General features: G+C 43.1%; 2 protein-coding genes across 4 annotated transcripts in view; one reads left to right on the forward strand and one right to left on the reverse strand.

The window, feature by feature from the left end:
• The window catches only part of Kif20a (kinesin family member 20A), a 464,558-nt gene that overhangs the window by 33,427 nt on the left and 409,242 nt on the right, over positions 1 to 21,889 (reverse strand). The gene's annotated exons all lie outside the window — the stretch shown is intronic.
• LOC142847865 (bromodomain-containing protein 8-like) lies at positions 1,650 to 20,872 on the forward strand. Of its 3 annotated transcripts, XM_075969026.1 has the most exons (6): positions 1,650 to 1,998; positions 5,928 to 6,085; positions 12,639 to 12,728; positions 14,138 to 14,206; positions 19,317 to 19,494; positions 20,677 to 20,872. In XM_075969026.1, the coding sequence occupies exons 1-6, from the start codon at positions 1,735 to 1,737 to the stop codon at positions 20,725 to 20,727; spliced, it is 810 nt and encodes a 269-aa protein (XP_075825141.1). In that variant the 5' UTR covers positions 1,650 to 1,734; the 3' UTR covers positions 20,728 to 20,872. The 3 variants fall into 3 exon arrangements, with proteins under 3 accessions (XP_075825141.1, XP_075825142.1, XP_075825143.1); XM_075969027.1 differs by lacking the exon at positions 14,138 to 14,206; XM_075969028.1 differs by lacking the exon at positions 12,639 to 12,728.

The following is a 21,889-nucleotide window of genomic DNA, read 5'->3' on the forward strand; positions in this document are numbered from 1 at the left end:
TGGCACTAGAAGTAGGTAAAGGAGCATCAGTTCAAACTAATAATTGGCTACATAGCAAATTTCAGGTCACCCGTGATATACAAGACCCTGTTCAGAAATGTAAAGTTTGCTAAGCTAAGGGAGAAGTTAGTCTTTGAGATGAAATAGAATTGAGTCCGTCCAGGAGTTAGAATATGAAATGAGTCTCAAAGCAGTCCACAGACAGGCATGCCTTACAAACACCAAGGCACTAGAAGCTGGAAAACTGCTGGGCATGGTGGTGCATGTCTTTAATCTTAGCACTCCAGAGGCAGAGGCAGGTGGATCTCTTGAGTCACAAGTGAGCCTAGTCTACAGAGTGAGTGCCAAGCCAGCCAGGGCTGCATGGTGAGACCCGGCCTCAATAAATAAAAATTTTAAAAGTTTTTAAGTAGGGAAAGTTTGTCAATAAAGTATTCTAAAGATAATTTTCGGTTGGTAGAAAAGCTGATGCGTGAGTTTACCAAGATAGTAACTATTGGGGGCAAAACTAAGGAGGCATAGTTAGGACTCATGCTGTTGAGGAGTGAAGTACAGATGAGACAGAAGGCACTCCTGCCTCAGCGGTAGAGATTAGGCACGGTGATGCAGCTTTGTAATTCCAGCCAACACTCAGGACACTTAAGTAGAATTTTGAGTTTGAGGATATATATAGCAAGACACACAAAAGGCAGGGGATGGTGCTCTTGCAGAGAAAGTGAGTTTAGGTCCTAGCACATCAGGCAGCTCACAACTGGTAACTCCAGCAACTAAGGTGCCAGTACTTCACACTGGCATATATACATAAATGGTAATTTTAAATACTTTGTAAAAATCAAGGGAGCAACTTGAACAGAGAAAAAAGTTGAAACTTGAATTTAATGGCAAAGCAGAAGACCAAGAACTCAAGAATCTACTGAAAGCTGTGGCTAGATGCTGGGGCTGTAGCTGGCTTTACTAGTATGCTTGGAACCCTGGATTCCGTTTTGCCACCACATAAACCAGGTCCTTCTCGGCTACCTACTGAGTGTGAAGCCAGTCTACGTGCCAACCTGTCTTTAGAAGAAAGAAAAACTGCAAAAGACAGTGCTGCTCTTCCAGAGGACCTGAGTTCAAGTCAGAGCACCTACCTACATCAGGTGGCTTGCCACCACTTCTAATCCAAGGGATCAAATCCTTCCCTCTACTGGCCCATGGACACCTACACATACGGCATTTACACACACACCACGTAAAAATAATAAAATTTCCAAATGAATGAATGAATAAGTGCTTCTGTTTTTATTCTGACAGTCAGATGTGACCAGAAGGATGCCAAAGGTAACCACAAGTGTTTTGAGACTAATGATTAATAAATTAGTAATAGATTAAAAGTTGTATATACTGAGGAAAATCTAATCCTCAGGTTTTTGCCTTGCTGAGTCCATGCTGTCTGGTGATAGAGCCAGTCTGTAAGCCAGGTGTGCTCCAGTTCTTCACCCCACTTTTGTCCAGTAGGAAATCCAAGTTTGAAAATGGGGTAATCTAAACAAGCTATTTTTTATCCAAAAGATAAATTTTCATCTAATGTCTTTGTTTAGCTGGCTCTTGTGCCTCCTAGTGAAAGAAATTTCAAGACCCTTTCTATGAACTTGGAACATAGCAGTGTACTAGGAGTGTTGATTTGAATTAATTTGTTTTTATTTGAGTTAATGCATCTTTTCTGTGTGTTTACAGGTGCGGTGCAAGTGGATCTGGATGAACTCTGGTCGCAATGGCCCTGAGAACACTGAACTGAGCAACAAGTACAGGTCTGCCCTCAGCTCCTGGAACTCCAGTCTGGATCTTGATATGAGCAATTGGAGGGAAACTGAGAATTCAGATGTAGAGGCTGAGGAACTAGAGGAAAGCATCCCAGAGAGAGAATCTAGTGAGTTCCTTGTGGAAGATGTCGAGAGTGAAGAATCTCAGGAGGAGGGAGAGCAAGGCAACAGCCAGAACCTCCTTCACTTCCTCTCTGAGGTAATGGTGAGGCTATTATTTCCACAGCTGGAAAGATCACACTTCACCCCTTTTTTTTTTTCTTTTCCCCTTTCACTGTCTTTTCCCCTTCGCTTCCTTTCACCTTCTCTTTTCTCTCATTTTGAGATCAGATCTGGCTGCTTAGCCCAGAAACCCGGCTTCAGCTTCAGCTTTCCAAGGGCTGACATTTGCAGGGCCGCCGCCCTGGCCCACCCAACTTCTTACCAGAACGCTTGTTACCCTTGCATGTTTCTACTACTGTTAGTCTTGTTTACTGAAATGAAGGCTTGGGACTAAAGAGATGGCTCAGTGGGCTCTTGCAGAGGACTGAAGTTTGGGTCCCAGCACCCACATCAGGCAGCTCACAAATGCCTGTAACTCCAGTTGGAGTGGATCCAATACCCTCTTCTGGGCCTCTGAGGACACACACATGCATGTGTGTCATGTATTCAGAAACAAACAAACACACACACATAAAATTTAATTTTTTTGTATGTATGTATGTTTCTTTAAGACAGGGTCTCACTATGTAACTTTGGCTGGCCTGGAACTCACTATGTAGACCAGGTTAGCCTGAAACAGATCTGCCTGCTTCTGTCTCCTAAGTGCTGGGACTAAAGCATGCACCACCATGCCCAGTAAATAAAAATAAATCTTTAAAAAATAAAAACAAAATACAAGTACCACTGTGGCAGTGGCTGGTTATTATGCCCCCAGCACCTGGTGCTGATATAGAATATGGCCAAATATATAGTTTGCAATTGAATGTCCTAAATCCACAGTCTTTAGGCCCCTGGGTCTTAGGAAGTAGAATTTTTTTAAAAGATCTTTATTATGTATACAGTGTTCTATCTTCATGTATGCTTACTCGCCAGAAGAGGGTACCAGATCTCATTACAGATGGTTGTGAGCCACCATGTGGTTGCTGGGAATTGAACTCAGGACCTCAGGAAGAGCAATCAGTGCTCTTAACCTCTGAGCCATCTCTCCAGCTCAGAAGTAGAATTTTTTTAACAATCTATTTAATTTTATTTTATGTACATTGGTGTGAAGGTATCAGATCCACTGGAACTGGAGTTACAGTCGTGAGCTGCCATGTGGGTGCTGGAAATTGAATTCGAGTTCTCTGGAAGAGCAGCCAGTGCTCTTAACCACTGAGCCATCTCTCCAGCCCAGGAAGTAGAATTTTTATATTCAGTGTTGCCTTATCATGAATATCCTTGTTGTCCACGTGTCATTACCTTGGTTAAGGGCTGAGGACCAACATATTGGAACAGTGAATTTACATTTTTTCTGCAACTGCAAAGGAACATGTTCAAGAGAATGTACATCAAGTTCAGCAAGTATCTAGTTCAAATGTTGCCACTTCTATAAAAGAAAAAGAGTTTAAGTTTTCTAGGCAGCTATTCCCAATTAATCACAATTGACACTTGAGATAAAAAATTATACCATAATCTTAAAGAGCTAAGAATTATGTCTACATGTTCACTATGACCCACTGCCTTTGATAACATTTAATAATTGAATGATTAAATGGGTTAAATCTATTTGCCATCCTAGACTTAGTCCTACTGACAGTATGAGCATGTGGCATCACTGATGTATGGATGCTGGTTTCCATTGCTGTTCCTATGCATCTAATAATAAACTTTGATTGCAGGTAGCTTATTTAATGGAGCCATTGTGCATTAGCAGCAGAGACTCAAGGGGAAACTGTTGTCCTTCATCTGGTTGGTACCAGGCAACAGGAGAGAAGGGAGATGGAAACTACCAAAGTGAAAGAGGAGCCCTGCAGACAGACTGAAGAGCTTGTAGCCAAGCTAGATTTAGTGGCTGAAAAGAAGCTACTGAGAGAATATGGAAAGCCAAAGGCAGCTCCAGCCCCCACAGATATTATACCCTAGAGGGGCTGCCCACAGAGAGTGAAGAGGTAAACAACTTAAATCACCTGGTTACACAGGGAGGCGGAGCAGAGTGGCTACAACACAGCTGGACTCCACAGGGTTAGGTAAACTTCCTGGGTTCGAAGTCTGACTTCAGCACCAGTTTTAGCCATGTGATCTTAGTGTGTTACTGGATATTTAGAACCCCTGTTTTCTCTGCTCCCAACAGATTAGTGTTCTGCTTTAAAGATTTTTTTTTTTTGGTGAGATTTATTTAATTGCAAGAATGCAGCCAGACATTGTAGCACATCCCTGTAATCCCAGCACTTGGAAGGCTAAGGCAGGAGGACCAGAAGTTCAAGGCCACCCTTGGCTATACAATGAATTTCAAACCAGCATGGGCTATAAGACATCCTGTTTTAAAACCCAAAACAGGGCTAGGGGCGAGCTAAATTCAGTCCCTAGAACACACATGCTGGAAGGGGAAAACAGATTGCTGAAAGTTGTCCTTTGATCTCCACGTATGTTCATGTGTGTGTGCACATGTGTGTACCAATAAACAAAAACTAAAACAGTGACATAAAAAGTCAGCTCATGTCAAGCACAATGCGTGGCTCATAACAAGTAGTTATTGCCAGGTGGTGGTGGTGCACACTTTAATCTCAGCACTCAGAATGCAGAAGCAGTTGAATCTCTTGAGTTTGAGGCCAGCCTGATTTACACACCAAATTTCAGGACAGCCAGGGATACACAGAGAAACCCTGTCTTCGAAAAACCAAAACAAACAAAAATTGTTGCAGATTATGTATGGGAGTTTCCTCCTCCTGTTTGATCCCAGCCACAGCTGTCTCTGTTCTTATGTCCTCAGAGAGCATGTCCCCCAAACACAGGCAGAACAGAGTCAGAGAGCATGTCCCCCAAACACAGGCAGAACAGAGTCAGAGAGCATGTCCCCAAACACAGGCAGAACAGAGTCAGAGGGTTGTTTTCAGCAGAAAGGAGAGCAGCAGCAGGAAATACACCTTTCAGAATGAAAGTCTGAGCTCAGTGGCAACAACCAGTTGCCACTAGTTTCTGGCCTTAGAAGTCTTCATCTCACTCGGGAGGCAGAGGCAGGCGGATCTCTGTGAGTTCGAGACCAGCCTGGTCTACAAGAGCTAGTTCCAGAACAGGCTCCAAAGCACAGAGAAACCCTGTCTCAAAAAAACAACAACAAAAAAAAAGTCTTCATCTCCCATTTTAACCTCATAGCCCATGCTGGGGCAGTAGGGGCGGTCTCTTGTCTGGAATAGGCAGGGGTTTCTCAGAAGATGTCTTTCCCCATAATTTAGTAACAACTAGATACATTAAACGTGGGTCTACCTATGGTTGGAAAGTTTAGTGGGGGAAGTACCCTACTTGTACTCCTCAGGGAGGTGTCCATCCACAGGAATTGACTATAGCTGGCTGAGGCCTATTTTGATTTCTTTCTTTCCTGGATAGAACCCAGAGTCTGAAGCATGCCAGTCAAACCCTCTACTGAGCTAACAGCCAGTGTGCTGTTTCACACCCTGCTCCGAACCCTCTTACTCAGCTTTCCCAGTGTTCCTGAACTTGCCAATGTTTATCCTAATGTTTGTTTTAGCTTTAAAAGAATCAGTCAGAAAAAAAAAAAGAATCAGTCAGTTTGGAGTCTCCTTGTTAATATTATCTGGCTGGCTATAATAGCTAGCTTTAAGACCACAGGTGATACAGTAAAAGGTTAGGTTTTTTTTTTTTGGTTGTTTTTGTTGTTGTTTGGCTTGTTTGTATGTTTCCCTACAGAGGGCAACATCAGCTTTAGAATTAAATTTACATTTTCATTTTGGGGCATTTAAAAATTGTACAGATTATCACTGAAAACTTCAGTGATCTGCCTAACAAAGTCATCCTTTTCTGATTTTTCTGGTAACTGTATAGAATTGACCTCTTCTCACCTTACGGTCTGCCTTCACTTATTCTGTATAAGTAAAGTTATGATGCAGATAGTCAATCTCTAAAGTTTCCTGTGCTTCTTGGGTTTCCCAGGGGGAGGCTCGGCAGGACTCAAAAGAGGAGGATCAGGGTGAAGGGGATACTTCGGATGTGGACAAGCAGCCCTGGTCAGGTGACTATGATGCTGGCACGAGCGCTCAGGACACTCCCCTGGTGGACATCCTTTACAACTGCCCCAACTCCTCGCAACTGTAAGTACAGCGCTGGGGTGTGGCTGCATGCTAGAGTGCCTGTGTCACACACAAGGCACCGAAGGTGATCCCCAGCACTGCTGGGACTCTGAGCATATACCTTCGTCCAAGGTTGTTAGGATTCACGCTTTTACTTACTTCTCTTTATAGTTACTTGAATTTGTTACTGTGAAATGAATTATTTTTATAAGTTTTGAAAGGTGTTACAGGTGGAAAATACAGTGCTAATATATAGATGGTGCAAGTAAAACGCTAATGCACATAAAATTAAATAAATCTTAAAAACAACCAACAGCCTGTTTTGTTGACATTAAGAAAGCCTTCGTGGATGAGGATGTAGCTCATAGTAGATGAAAAGCCCTAGGTTCAATAACCAGCACTGTGAAAAAGAAGGAAAAAGAGTATCAATCATAAATAAACCTTCTCAATGATTGCTACTTTAATTTACTTAAGAAATGGTGCTAAGTGATCTATTATACAAAATATACCTTTTTAAAAACTACTGGAACAGGGCCAGGAGTACATGCCTGTGCTCTCAGAGCTAAGGAGGCTGAGGTAGGAAGTTTGCTGCAAGTTCAAGGTCAGCATGGGCTACTTAGAGAGTTCCAGGACAGCCAGAGCTACAGAGCAAAACCATGTCTCAAAATTAATTTTATAGAAACCTATTTTTAAAATCTTTTTTTTTACATTTTATTTATTTATTATGTGTGTATGTCTGCAGTCCAGAAGAGGGCACCAGACCTCATTACAGATGGTTGTGAGCCACCATCTGGTTGCTGGGAATTGAACTCAGAACCTTTGGAAGAGCAGACAATGCTCTTAACCACTGAGCCATCTCTCCAGCCCAGAAACTTATTTTTAAAAATTTTTTTTCCCCCAAGACAGGGTCTCATGTAGCCCAGGCTAGCTTCAAATTAGCTATGTAGTTGAGGATACCTTGCTCCTCCTATTTCTACCTTCCAAGTGCTAGGATTATAAATCTAAGTCATCATGACCAGCTCTTTAAGATGAAAGTTTATGTGCTCCCTTTATCTTGCATGTGTCTTGGGAAATTGTTAATATAATTGTCTTATTTTTATAGATAATTGAGGGACTAAAGACCATATTTTACACATATATTTATTTTGAAATATGATCTTACTAGGCAGCTCTTGTTGGCCCGAGCCTCTGACTCCTGAGTGCTAGGATTACAGGTATATTCACCATGTTCTCCTCAGACTATTTTTTGGAAAGCAAAAAGTAGCGCGCTTTGTTGGTACAGGCAGGCTAACCTTAGCATTCTAGGAGGCTGATGAATCTGTTTTTGTGTGACATCACTACTGGGGAAATTCAAACAAACATCTGCTTACATCAACAGGGAACTGATCAGAGACCAAAGTAATGATATCACCAGAGTCCAACTTAGTGAATTAATGAGTTTATTAGGAGAATTTACAGGAACATAGGTGAGAGGCTACTTATTGGAGAATGAGATGTCTGAAAGGGAGCACTGAAAGCCCACCCCATCATGGGTAACATCTCATGAAAACTGAAACCTTAGATCTCTCTGTATAACTTGTAGGCAGATCAGTAGATGGGAGAGTCTCCTTAGAAGTCCTTACTATTTATATAACTTTGGTGAGGAGGAGCTTGTGAATCTTCTCAGTTTCAGGGACTTCCTGAGACTTGCCAGTTGTTTGCTTCCTGATCTTAATGAGCCCCCTAATGAGTTGAAAAGGAAGTCCTTTTAGAACTTCCTGAGTCTTGTCTTTGTTGTGTCTTGTTTTGAGATAAGGAATCAAACCTGGCTGTCCTAGAACATGGTATGTAGACCAGGCTGAAACTCACAGAGATCCACCTTTCTTTGCCTCCCAAGTGCTGGGATTAGAGGCATATGCCAACATGTCTGACAACTTCTGAATCTTCAAGGAACTTCATTTCAAAATGGGATGTTTAAATTCAGAGAAAATTGTATATATCTTCTGTATCTTAGGGGAAAAAAAGAAAGGTGTAAGGGAGAGAGGAGACAGGAGAAAGAAAAGAAAGCAATAGAATAGTGGTGATGGTGTCTGCTTGATCAAATATATTTTTTTGTTTATTTGGTTGTTGAACCAGAGTTTCATGTAACCCAGACTGACCTAGAACTCTGTATGTAGCTGAGAGTGATCTTAAACTTCTGATCCTACTGTCTCTGCCTAAGTGAGATTATAGGCTTGGCCAGTTATCTTAAGTGGGGATAGAAAGCTGAATTCTTATGTTAAAGCACAAGTTTAAAACCCATTTAAAAAACTGAGCTTGGGCCGGGCGGTGGTGGCGCAAGCCTTTAATCCCAGCACTCGGGAGGCAGAGGCAGGTGGATCTCTGTGAGTTCGAGACCAGCCTGGTCTACAAGAGCTAGTTCCAGGACAGGCTCCAAAGCCACAGAGAAACCCTGTCTCGAAAAACCAAAAAAAAAAAAAAAAAAAAACAAAACTGAGCTTGGTGCCTCACATCTATAATCCCAGAACTCTTGAGTTCCCTGGTTGACCTAATAACTTCCAGTCTCTCTACAAAGTGAAGCTCTCTGTCAAACAACAACAACAACAGTCCCTGGGGTGCGGGGAAGGTAGAGGTAGATCCCAAAGGCAGAGTGCACTGATAGAACTCTGCCAGTATACTCAAGGCCTTGTGTTTTAGCACTGGAAAACAAGATCAGACAGAACCGGTGTTCACCAGGCTCTTCTTCTCTATCTCAGTCTGTAGTCTGTATTGACAGGGACGAGAGAAACAGACCTGGGGTCTGGTCTACTACACTGTACACCCACTCCCTTGCTTTTGCTCTCATTTATGTTACTTGGTATTTGTCTCTATAGAGGTAAAATAAACATAAGACAGAGATTCTTAAAATGTGCATAGTTGGTTAATTATGAGGTTACAAAACCTACCACAGTACATATAGTGCATACATTAAATACTTACTGTGAGGATGTAGAAATGAAGTTCTACAACCTAGTGCAAAAGAGCTGTTGTTTAGTCTGAGTGATCAGAAACTTAAGACACAGATGCTATTACAAACCAACCTCCCGTAAACAAACCTAATGACACTCACTGGGACATACACAGAGACAGGGAAGGAGAAGAGAGGCTAACTGGGAGAAGGAAAGGGACTAATGGGACAAGAGATGGTAAGGGGGTGGTGGTGAATATGATCTAAATATATTAATGTGCATGTATAAAAATGTAATGAAATCCATTATTATGTATAATTAATATATGCTAATAAAAACATTAAATAAAATAGGAATGGCTGGAGAGATGGCTCAGCAGTTAAGAACACTTGCTACTCTTGCAGAAGACCCAAGTTCGTTTCCCAGCACCCATATCCGGAGGCTCACAACCATCTGTAACTCAGCTCCAGGGAATCTGATACTCTCTTCTGGCCTCCTCCGGCACTGCACTCATGTACACAGAAACACACAGAATTACAAAACAAAAATAAATTCTTAAAAAATAAATAAAATAGGAAAAAAGAAAAGAAATTTGTTTTGTGCTTTAAATGTCTTGCTTGGATAGGGTTCTGTAAAATAATAGCATCTAAGGATAAGTTGAGTAAAGATCATAGTAAAATTATATGATGGTATGTGATTTAGATCCAGGTAAGGCCAGGTATGGCGGCATGTGCCTTTAATCCCAGCACTCGGGATACAGAGACAGGTGGATCTCTGTGAGTTCAAGGCCAGCCTGGTCTACACAGCAAGTTATGAGCCAGCCAGGGATACATAGTGAGACCATATCTCAATGAATAAGTAAATAAATGAATTTAAAGTGCCTGGAGAGATGGACCAGCAGTTAGAAATACTAGCTGCTCTTGTAGAGGACTAGGGTTTGGTTCCCAACACCCACATGATGTAACTCCAGTTTCAGGGCACCCAGTGACCTCTTCTGACCTCCTCCATGGCTACCAGGTACACACATAGTACACATACGTACATACAGTCAAAATATTTATACACATCAAGTAAAAATAAAATAATCTAAAAATTGACTCTAGATCTAGGGAAAATATTACATAATGAAAATAAATAGTTATGAGGAGGTATTAAAATTGAACAGATAGGAGTGTAGTTTCAATGGATTTATGCCCTCTAGTACACGATGCAAAATAAGAATATGAAAATCATTTTTTTTTCATGTGACAGGCTCTCATGTAGCCCAGGCTGGTCTTGAGTTTTCTCTGTAGTCAAGGATGATGAACTTTTGATCTTCCAGTTTCTGTCTCCCAAGCGCTAGATCTGCAGATGTGCCACTGTGTCTAACTGAGAGAATGTTGAGGAATAAATACAGTGTGTGATGTAGAACATGTAACATAACATACTTTGCGGGCAGAAAGCTTTTCTTCCTTCCTTTCTTTTCTCTCTCTCTCTCTCTCTCTTTGTTTTTTTTTTTTTTTTTTTTTTTTGACAAGGTTTCTCTGTGTAGCCCTGGCAATCCTGGAGCTTGCTCTGTAGACCAGGCTGACCTCAAACTCAGAGATCCACCTGCCTCTGACTCCCAAGTGCTGCGCTTAAAGGTTGTGCCACCATTGCCTGGTTCAACAGAAAGCTTTACAACTGGGGAAATTATAAGTGAGATAAAGTATTGAACTGTTGTATCTCAAAAGAAAAGCAAAGAAAGACAATTTAGTCGAGGACAGGAAGTATCATGAGGAGAAAGGAATCTATAGTAGCTATTTGTTTTAAGATTATGATAGCTAAGGATATAGTCTAATAGTAGAGTACTTGCTTGTCCAGCCAACAAGAAGCACTAGTACCAGAAAACAAACAAAAAATGAAAACTGAGGTCAGAGGGAGGGCTCAGTGTGTAAAGACACTATTGGCCAACTTGATGACTTGAGTTGCACATGGTGGAAGAAGAGAACCAGCTCTTTCAAGTTGTCCTCTGATCTCCATTTGTATAAGTGTACCTTGGTACCCACCTGTGTGCGCACGCTAGCACACACACACACACACACAAGTGCACATGCAGGCTATAGAAAAAACTAGGGAAAAAGCTAGAACAACTGAGATCGCTGTGGGAAGGAGGCTGAGGGATACTGACGAGCAGGCAGGAGGGCTTAGTCTCCAAAACAGGGAGACAAAAAGAAAACGTTCAGTTTGGAGACACAGTTTGCATCCAGAACCAGTCTAGGGCAGATGGGCCCACTTCTGAATGTTAAAATGGAAAGCGGAGGGCGGCCATTATCAAGAGGCTGCTAAAGGGAATACCATATTTCTCCTGTGTAAAGTGTGCAGCCTGGTCCAGGAAGGGATCCCCAGCTGCCAACAGGTTCCTAGGACATTGTTCAGAGAGGAGTACACGTGTATGCATAGTGTGCTCAGGTAAGGGTCTTAGGCTGCTAGGCATATTCCTAGAAAAGGGGCGGTATGTGTATAGCCCAAAGAGTGGGCTTTCAGGCTGCTAAACTTGGCTACCCCTAATGAGGCATACAGGGGAGAGTGAAAGAGAAAAATAATTAAATATCAAACGTTCAAATGAAACATAACAGAATTCTTTGATATGTGAGGAACAAATTAATAGTATCTACTATGTTTCCTGTGGTTATAGGTGCTTAGGAAAGAACACTGAACAAAAACTTTTTTTTTGAAGTGGAGTCCTATGTAGCCCAGATTGGCCTCCAACTCATTATGTAGCCTTGAACCTCTATCTTCTTCTGCTTTCAAAGTACTGGGTTATAGGTGTGCACCATCAAGCCACTTCAAACTATTTCATAGCACAGTTCTGTAGAATCACAAGTGCCAACCAGCAGAAGTAGATAAGGCTCAAGGGAGCATGGCAAGCACCTGTAATCCCAGCATTTGGGAAGCTGAAGGTTAACAGTTTAAAGCCGTCTTGAGATAAACATAGATTTTCAGAATAGTCTCCAAACATCAGGGTGGGGGGAAAGAGGGAAAAAGGGAAAAAAGGCACAAGCAGTTTCAGATTTGCAGTAGACTTTATAAGACAGCCCACTTACTCAGCATGGTGGCACAGGCCTATAATTCAAGTGTTCTGGGATGTGAAGAAGGAAGGAGAATCAGGAGTTCATCTTCGGTTGCATAGCTAGTTCAAAGCCAGCTGGTCTACACGAAACCCTATCGCAAGAGAAAAAAGGAGAATGCAAGACAAAGCTAACCACTTCGTGGGGCAGTAGTGACACAGTTCATTGTGCTGGAGAGAGATGATGCAGCAGTTAAGAGCCCTTACTGCTTTTGTAGAGGACCTGGGTTCAGTTCCCAGTGCCCATATTAGGCAACTCACAACCACCTGTAATTCCAGTACTAAGGGCACCCTATGCCCTCTGGCCTCTACAGGCACCAGTTCATTCTTGATGCACACAAACTCACACAGGCACACACAGAGACACATAAAAGAAAGGATGTTAAAAAATATAGTTTACTATATTTTTACTATTAAGTACATTGTCATGACTATGCTATTATAGCCCTTCAGATGTTTAATTAGGAGCGCTATACCTTGGGAAAGCCTCGTTATCCACCTAGTGAGACACAGGACTACTTATGAAGCGACTGTCTCTTTTCTGTCATGTATCCTGTAGGAGTGACCTAAGCCAAGGTGACCCTATTCAGGATCATTCCCTATTTAAGAAGACTCTTTTGCAAGTCTGGAAGATGATTGCCAGTCACAGGTAGGTTTCCAATATGAGATTATCTCCAAAACCAAAGGACATGCTTGGATATGCACATGGAAGGGGATATGTTCATCCTGCAAGTCATGGTTGGAGTGGGGGTGCAGGTCTGTGACTTCAGCTGCTGATGTGCCTGCCCAGCACATGTGACATCCTAGGTCTCATCTGAACATAGCGAACACTGGCCAGGACCTAACATGCCTGTCATCCCAGCTTAAGGAGATGGAAGCAAGGTGATCACAAGTTGAAGGGCACCCTAGCTTGAGATAGGCCTGAGCTACAAAACAAAACAAAGAGTCCCCCAAACTAAGAACGAAGCCATGGGTGAGACCTATATCTGCTTTATTAGTCTCTAAGGAGTCATGCTGTGCTATTTGAATTGCCCTTAGGAATTCATTCCCAATACATGCACTTCAAATATATGTGCCTCCTTCCCATATGGTGGATCTTCCTTTCCACAATAACAGGTCCTCAGAGCTGTGGGTAAGGCTTCCTAGGTAGAATGCATACATGAAGTTCTAGTGTTGCATATGCTTGTCAAGTCTGGTGGTACACACCCATCAAGGCAGGAGAAGCAGAAATATACATTTATCCTTAGCGGTATAGCAAGTTTGAGGCTAGCCTGAGCTATGTGACACCCTGCCTCAAAACAAACAAAAGGTTGGAGAGATAGCTCAACAAGTAAGAACATGTGCTGCCTTTGCAGAGGACAAGGGTTCGGTTCCCAGTGCCCACACAGTGGTTCACAGCCATCTCTAACTCAGGTTCCAGGCTTCAGGTGCCCTATCCTGGATCTGTGGGCACTGCACACATGTGATGCACGTATATACATGGAGGCAAAACATTTATCCACATAAAATGAAAAGAAATACTTTTAAAAGGGAAAGAAAAAAATCAGGGTCTTGGAAACCTTGAGCAAATTTTGAGCCTTTAACTAAAAGAGATTATGATAATAGTTAAAATATTTTACAGGTTGGGTCCCCCTCCCCACATTCTTGCTGTTTAGGGACGTCAACAAGAAGTAATACGCTCCTGGGCAGTGGTGGTGCACACCTTTAATCCCAGCACTTGGGAGACAGAGGCAGGCGGATCTCTGTGAGTTCGAGGCCAGCCTGGTCTATAGAGTGAGTTCCAGGACAGGCTCCAAAGCTACACAGAGAAACCCTGTCTCAAAAAGTATATATAATATGCTGTTTGTTTTTGCTTTGTAGCCTAGCTGGCCTAGTACTAGAACTCCATAAGTAGTTGAGACAGGCCTTCAGCTCTTGGTGACCCTCCTGTTCCAGCTTCCTTAGTGCTATGACCTCATTTACTCTGTAGTTCTAAGTATTCTTGTCATTAGCCCATCATTCTCCTTTGGAGTGGTTCCCCAGGGTTTCTTTATCCTCTTTGGGTTTATATCTTAACAGGTTCAGCAGTCCATTTCTGAAGCCTGTGTCAGAAAAGCAGGCCCCGGGATACAAGGATGTGGTGAAAAGGTCAGTAGGAAAGGGGCCAAGAGCGTGGCTGGTTGCTTTGTTATTGTTTGAGACAGGTCTCACGCAGCCCAGGCTAACTTTAAACTGGCTAGATAGCTGAGGATGGCCTTGAACTTCTTATTTCTTATCCTCCTGACTCCAATTTCCAAATTCTGGAGTCACAAGTATGCACTGCCATGCCCATTTTTTGTGGCGCTGAAGATTAAACCCAGGGCTTAGAGCATGCTGGGCAAGCCTCTACCAGCTGTGCAACATTGCTAGTCTGACTCATTGTTTTCTTTTTGTTCGTTTTGTTCTGTGGGTTGCAGTAGCTCAGGATGGTCTCAAATGGTTGGAGCTCACCTTGAATTCCTAATCCTCCTGCTTCCACCTCTGAAGTGCTAGGATTACAGGCCTGAGACACTACACCAGGCCCTCGGTTGCTTTTGTATCTGTCTTTTCATTCTTTATTTCCCATCTATTAGACTATCTTATTTCCAGTACTCACAAACTCAAGATATATCCCACAGCCAATATAAACCAGCTTGGCTTAAAAAAATTGTTTTTGGATATGCTTTCTGTTCCCTGCCCCAACAATACCTAAATTGGTTTTTAACTTGTGGGTTCAAGTGATCTTCCAATTTCTGCTTCTCTCTTAGCTGAGACCACTGGTTTTTGAGACAATCTCATGTACCCCATGATGGTCTCAAACTTAGCTGCAGATGATCTTGAACTCTCAAGTCTTCCGCCTCTACCTCCTGAGTACTGCAGTTACAGCTGCTATTACTGTTATTTTTTTTGTTTTAAATTTTGTTTCCCATTTATCTCAGTGTGGGTCCTGGACATTGAACTCAGGCCATCAGCTCTGATGGCAAACCCTTCCACACACTAAGCCATTTTTCTGGCCCTTTTAGTTACCTTTCCATTGCTGTGATAAAATACCCTGGATAATATCGAAAGCAACTTAAAAGATAAAGGGCTTGTTTCTGCTTTCAGTTTCAGATGTTTATAGCCCATTGTGAAATGGAAGACAGGCAAAGAAGGCGTGATCGTAGGAACAAAAAGCTGGATGCTCATATTGTATCTATACTTAAGCAGAGAGGGAGCTGGGAGGTGGTGGCGCATGCCTTTAATCCCAGCACTCGGGAGGCGGAGGCAGGCGGATCTCTGTGAGTTCGAGGACAACTTGGTTTACAGAGTGAGTTCCAGGGCAGCCAGATCTACACAGAGAAACCTTGTCTCAAAAAAACAAAATAAAACAGAAAAAAAAGTTCCATAATTTTTCCAAGCAGTGCCACCATTCAGTTCCTGTTCCCAAAAGTTCATGGGGCTAACTTAGTTTATCCTTCTAATAAATCTGTCATCTGAATACATTCAGTCCAACTTTAGAAATCCCCATAGTCCTTAACAGTGCCAATATTTCAAAAGTTTAAAAATCTCCGTCTAAAATATCTAAAGCCCAGGGCCAGGTCTTTTCTAATTTGTTTGTTTGTTTGTTTAAGACATAGTTTTACTGTAGGGCTCTAACCAGCCTGGAACTTGCTACATAGTCTAGGCTGGCCTTGAACTCTAGAGATCTGATTGCCTCCTGAGTGCTAGGATTAAAAGTATGTGCACCACACCTAGTTTTTAATTATTTTTAATTATTTATACAGTGTTCAGTCTGCATGCCAGAAGAAGGAACCAGATCAAATTATAGATGGCTGTGAGCCATCATGTGGTTGCTGGGAATTGAACTCAGAACCTCTGGAAAAGCAGCCAGTGCTCTTAAACCTCTGAGCCATCTCTCCACCCCCCCCCATTTTTTTTTAAGATTTAAGTTTTTAATTTTTTAAAAATGTTATTTTTAAAATAATATTCGTATGTGTGCTACAGGAGTTCAGTGCATAACTTTCAGCAGCCCGTTCTCTCCTTCCACCATGGGCTTCAGGAATGAACTCAGGGTGTCGGGCCTGCACAGCAAGTTTGTTCATTTACCTGCTGAGCCATCTTGTCAGCCCCTCTCCTAATTGTGACCCCGGTAAATAAAAAATGAATCATATTCTTCCAGTCTACAATGACACAGGGTGTACATTCCTAATTTAAAAGGGACGAATGGGGCATAGCAAGGGAAATTTGGACCAAAGCCAGCCTGGAATCCAGTAGGGCAAACGCCAAATCCTGCAGCTGTTTAGCACCTGGTGCTGTAGTGTTCATCTGGGCTCGAAAAGTTCTGCTGTTATATAGAACACACATAGATTCTCTCTTGGGCCAACTCCATCCCATGTCTAAATCTATGTTCAGTAGAGATGTCATGGTCCTAAGGTCATCTTCACAGCTTCACACAAGGGCAGCTCAGTCATTGCTGCAGCTCCGCGACACCTTGTCATCTCAGTGCAGATAAGAGGTTTCTCTTTAATGGCACTCATCTCTTTATCAATTAGATGTGTTTATGGCCTGCTCTCTCCTCGTTCACAGCTCTGATCTTGTGCACCCTTCCTTGCCAGACTTCACGGTTTTCTCTTTTCTACTCCTCTCACTGCAGACATGGATGAAAGCAGTGAGCAATAAAGAGCCTCATGTTTTCCTGCCTTGAAATTTCCTCTGCCAAACAAATTAGTCCATGACTTTTTAATTCAGCCTCTCTCACGTGCCTAGAATTGGCAGAATATAGCCAAATTCCTTGCCGGAATAAAACCTGAATGGCCTTCATTGCGGTTCCCAATAGAATCCCTGCTCTTCTCTGAATGAATCTTCATGAACCAAGCCTCTCCAGTCTGCATGTTTCTCTGCTTGTCTTACAGACTCCTACCAGAAGAGCCTATAAAGCTCTTCTTACCACATTTAAAGGCCTTCCTAGCCCAAATTTCAAAGTATTTTTTCATTTCCTAATTAGTTTCAAAGACCTAAGAACCTTATAGTCAGGCTTATAGAAACTGCCCGACTCCTGGTGCCGGTTTCTGTCTTAGCTACTTTCTGTTGCTGTGATAAAAAATACTCTGGAAAAAAAGTCAATTTAGCTGGGTGGTGGTGGCATACACCTTCAATCCCAGCACTTGGGAAGCAGAGGTGGGTGGATCTCTGTGAGTTTGAGACTAGCCTGGTCTACAGAGCAGTTTCAGAACAGCCAGGACTGTTAAACAGAGAAACCCTGTCTCAAAAAACCAAAACAAACAAAAGATCAACTTAGACCTGGGTGTGATGGTAAACTCAGAGGAGCAGAAGCAAGTAGATCTCTGAGTTCTGGCCAGCCTGGTCTACACAGGTTTCCAGGACAGCCAGGGCCATTTTGAGAGATCTTGTCTCAAAAAAGCAACCAACCAACGGAAAGGAAACTTACCAGGTGAAGGGCTTATTTTGGCTTACAGTGTCAGTAAGATACAGTCAGGGAAAACATGATGGCAGCAACACAGGAAGCAGAGAGAGCGCGAACAGGGAGCGTGTGCACTTCTTCCCAGCAGGGCTCTGCCTTCTAAAGGTTCTACACCTTCTCAAGCAGCTCCCTCAACAATGAGGCCCATTGTTCAAATGCGTGGACTAGGAGAATTTCACATTCAAACCACAATGTTGACGCCTGGGATTCTTAGGAGCAAGGGTTCTGTACATCTGGGTTCCTTGTGGTAGTGCATGCTCTTCCACAGTAAGCGTCCTCTTTGTCTTCTGGGGCAGCATCTGGGGACATTTCCTTCAAACTCTTGAGATCTCTTCTCTTTTTCAACTAAGGGTTTCTGGCACAGTAGGAGCCTCCTTTTCCTTCTCTTTGGCACTGCCATGGTTACAGCCAGAAAAAAACAGCATGTAATCTCTTCAGACCTCAGTTTCTTCATCTGTCTAATGGAAAGCATATGTCCCTATCTTTACTCTGGAAAGTGAGGCAGGATTATCACCAGTTGAAGGCCAGCATAAGCAATGGGAAGGCAGACAGACCTTCTGCCTCTGCCTCTCAAATGTTGGATGAAAGGTATCTCACTGTGTCCAATAAAATGGTACATTAAAAACAGTAGTAACAGTGGGCCTTGTGTCAGCAAGTCGGCAGTTCTCACTCCCTGACACAGTGCGGGAAGACAGCGAGTTCAAGGCCTGCGTGGCAGTTTCATAAGATCTTGTCTCTAAAAGGCAAAAGAAGGGCTGGGATAAAGGCTTAATGGGAGGGTGCTTACCTAATATGTGAAAGGCTCCACCTAGGTCAGTGGTTCTCAACCTTCCTAATGCCGCAACTCTTTAATACAGTTCCTCATGCTGTGGTGACCCCCAATCATAAAATTATTTTGTTGCTACTTCTTAACTGTAATTTGGCTTACTGTTATGAATCATAATGTGAATATCTGATATTCAACCCATGTGAGAGGGTTGTTCGACTCCCAAAGCATCTTGACACACAGGTTGAAAACCACTGCCATGGGTTCAACACCCAGTGCCTCCAAAATGCTGCTGCTGCTGACAAGTAATACCTACACTGTGTGTAATTTACCGTAGAATGTGCTCAACGTAGTGCTTGCTTGGCCTTTATAAGGGATCAGTATCTGCAGCTACTGCTTTATTATTTTATGAAAATTGTTATGATTGCCTCTCTTGTAGTTTGCTTTCCATTGCTGTGATAAACACCATGACCAAAAGCAACTTGGGAGAAAAGGGTTTATTCCATATTCCAGGTTTTTTCTATCATCCAGGGAAATCAGGATGGGAATTCAAGTCAGGAACTTGGAGGCAGGAACTTGGAGGCAGAGGCCACCACGGAGGGATGCTTCTTACTGGCTGGCTCCTCCTGGCTTGCTCAGCTTACTTACAGAACTCAGGGCCATCTTCCCAGGAGTGGCACCACCCACAGTCGACTGGGACCTCCCACATCCATCATTAATTTAAAAAAAATGCTCCAGTCATGCCCACAGAGCAGTCTAACAGAGACATTTTCTCAGTTGAGGATCCCTCTTCCCAGATGACCCTCGCTTATGCCCCATTGACAAAACAACAAGTAAAGACAAATTCTCAAAGAGCTTGTTACAGACACCACATTTTTTGTCTGTCTGTCTGTCTATTTTGAGAGAGTCTTACTCTTGCTATCTTGTAACTCAAAGTCATGATAATTCCCCCGTCTCAGCTTCCGGTTCATTAGCTCTTACACATTAGGACTGATTTCCTCTTGCTCCTGCAGACCCATGGACTTAACAACCCTGAAGAGGAATCTGTCCAAGGGACGCATTCACACCATGGCTGAGTTCCAGCGGGACCTGATGCTGATGTTCCAAAATGCTGTGATGTACAATGACTCTGACCATCACATCTACCATATGGCCGTGGAGATGCAGCGTGAGGTCTTAGAGCAGATGCAGGTACTGTGGCAGACAGTGCCATAAGAACGGGGAATGGAGTTTCTGGAATCGGATGCAAGAAGCCTGTGAGACTAGAGATGATGTGGAGTGAGTGACCTTGTGTTCAGAGATGACTGAAGGACCCTCAGGATTGGTAAACCCTGTCTTAGAAGGTCCAGATTTAGCACTGGCAAGAGGTTATCTGGGAAGATCAGGAGCAAGACAGCAGGGACTGAGCAAGTAATGGGAACTTCTGCTTTCAAAGGCCCAAGTTGTAAAACTTAAAAGCAAGTCAAGTGCTGGGTCCACTGTCCATGTCCTGGTTGCTACAGCTGCTGTAATGTAACTCATGTCCATTAGCAAATAATGTACATGAATAGTTGCCGCCTTTGGGGGATAGGCATAGTAAGGTCAAGGAGACGTAAGGATTTCTCTTTGGGGAAGCATCGCACTTTAATGATAAAATAGATGGGGATTTTTGCCTATAAAATAGATGAAATTATTAAATTAATGGGTTATCAAAAAATTGAAGTTATTTAGCATACAATCAAATTCTTAATATCACTACATGAATCTTTTTCAGTTTTTCAGTTTTATCATTAAAATTAATATTTTTATGCTTTTTTTTTTTTTTTTTTGGTTTTTCGAGACAGGGTTTCTCTGTGGCTTTGGAGCCTGTCCTGGAACTAGCTCTTGTAGACCAGGCTGGTCTTGAACTCACAGAGATCCGCCTGCCTCTGCCTCCCGAGTGCTGGGATTAAAAGCATTATTTTTATACGTTTAAAAAAATAGATGAGGGCCGGGCGGTGGTGGCGCACGCCTGTAATCCCAGCACTCAGGAGGCAGAGGCAGGTGGATCTCTGTGAGTTCGAGGCCAGCCTGGTCTACAAAGGGAGTTCCAGGACAGGCTCCAAAGCTACAGAGAAACCCTGACTCGAAAAAACAACAACAACAAAAAAATAGATGAGGGGGCTGGAGAGATGGCTCAGAGGGTAAGAGCACTGGCTGCTCTTCCAGAGGTCCCGAGTTCAATTCCCAGCAACCACATGGTGGCTCACAACCATCTGTAATGAGACCTGGTGCCTTCCTTGCCAGCAGTACATTGTATGCTTAATAAATAAATCTTTAAAAAAAATAGGTGAAATTGCACATTTCCTATGTGGCTTTAAGGTTCTTGGTTTGTGTCTGGCCTTGCCCCTATAGGTGCTGAGTACTTGGTTAGACAAACGGAAGGACTCGAGCAATCCGGAGTGAGTGCCAGCTAATCCAGTGGGTGAAGGCAGCCTGCTCTGTTAGCCTGGAACTACAAGTCTGAGTAGTTCTGAAACCTGGCCAGAAAAGATCTGAAGACTTACTTCCTCCTTCTCCATCACCTTCCCTAATAAGGATAATAAGCCTTACTTCCTTACCGAGCAGTCAATGGTGCTTGCAGCTGTAATATTTTAAAGGGCTGGAGGTGGGGTGCTGAGATCCAGGTTTATGATGTAAATATTTCCCATATTTTTGTTGCATAGATTTAGAAGTGATTTAATTGAACCTTTTGCTTCTCTATAAATAAATATTTTACAAGCCAAAGATTTTGTTTGGTTTTTTTTTTTCTCTTTTTTTTTTCTTTTTTTTTGGTTTTTCGAGACAGGGTTTCTCTGTGGTTTTGGAGCCTGTCCCGGAACTAGCTCTTGTAGACCAGGCTGGTCTCGAACTCACAGAGATCCTCCTGCCTCTGCCTCCCAAGTGCTGGGATTAAAGGCGTGCACCACCACCGCCCGACCTCTTTTTTTTTTTCCTGTCCTGGAACTAGCTCTTGTAGACCAGGCTGGTCTCGAACTCACAGAGATCCGCCTGCCTCTGCCTTCCCAGTGCTGGGATTAAAGCCACGAGCAACCACCGCCCAGCTTTGTTTGGTTTTTGAGCAAGGTCTCAGAACACTTAAACTCAGGCTTTCCTGGAAATCTATAGCATTCAGCCACTCCCTCCAATGGAATGCTGGGATTAGAGGTATGTGCCCCCAGACCTTACAAAGACTGTTTCAAATAATTAAAGAAGCTGGGATAGAAGGCACAGCATCAAGTGGTGAAACGAAGAAGGTATTTGCTGGGGATGGCCCAGTGTTGAGTGCTTGTCTAGAATGGGCCCCAGGGTTGATCCCAGCACTAACACCATCACCTCCTAAAGAGAGGGGTGGGGGAAGGAGGAGGAGAAGGAGGAGATGGCCCTGGGGTTGATCCAAGCACTAACACCATCACCTCCTAAAGGGGGGGGGGGAGAAGAAGGAGGAGGAGGAGAAAGAGAAGGAGAGAAGAAGAAGAAGAGGAGGAGGAGGAGAGGAGAAAGAAGGAGGAGGAGGGGAGGAAGGGAGGGAGGGAGGGAAGGCATGCCAAAAATGAAGAAAAGAGAAAGTAGTGTTAAGAAATAAACT

The sequence above is a fragment of the Microtus pennsylvanicus genome, chromosome 4 (genome assembly GCF_037038515.1).
Source record: "Microtus pennsylvanicus isolate mMicPen1 chromosome 4, mMicPen1.hap1, whole genome shotgun sequence".
NCBI classification, from domain to species: Eukaryota; Metazoa; Chordata; class Mammalia; order Rodentia; family Cricetidae; genus Microtus; species Microtus pennsylvanicus.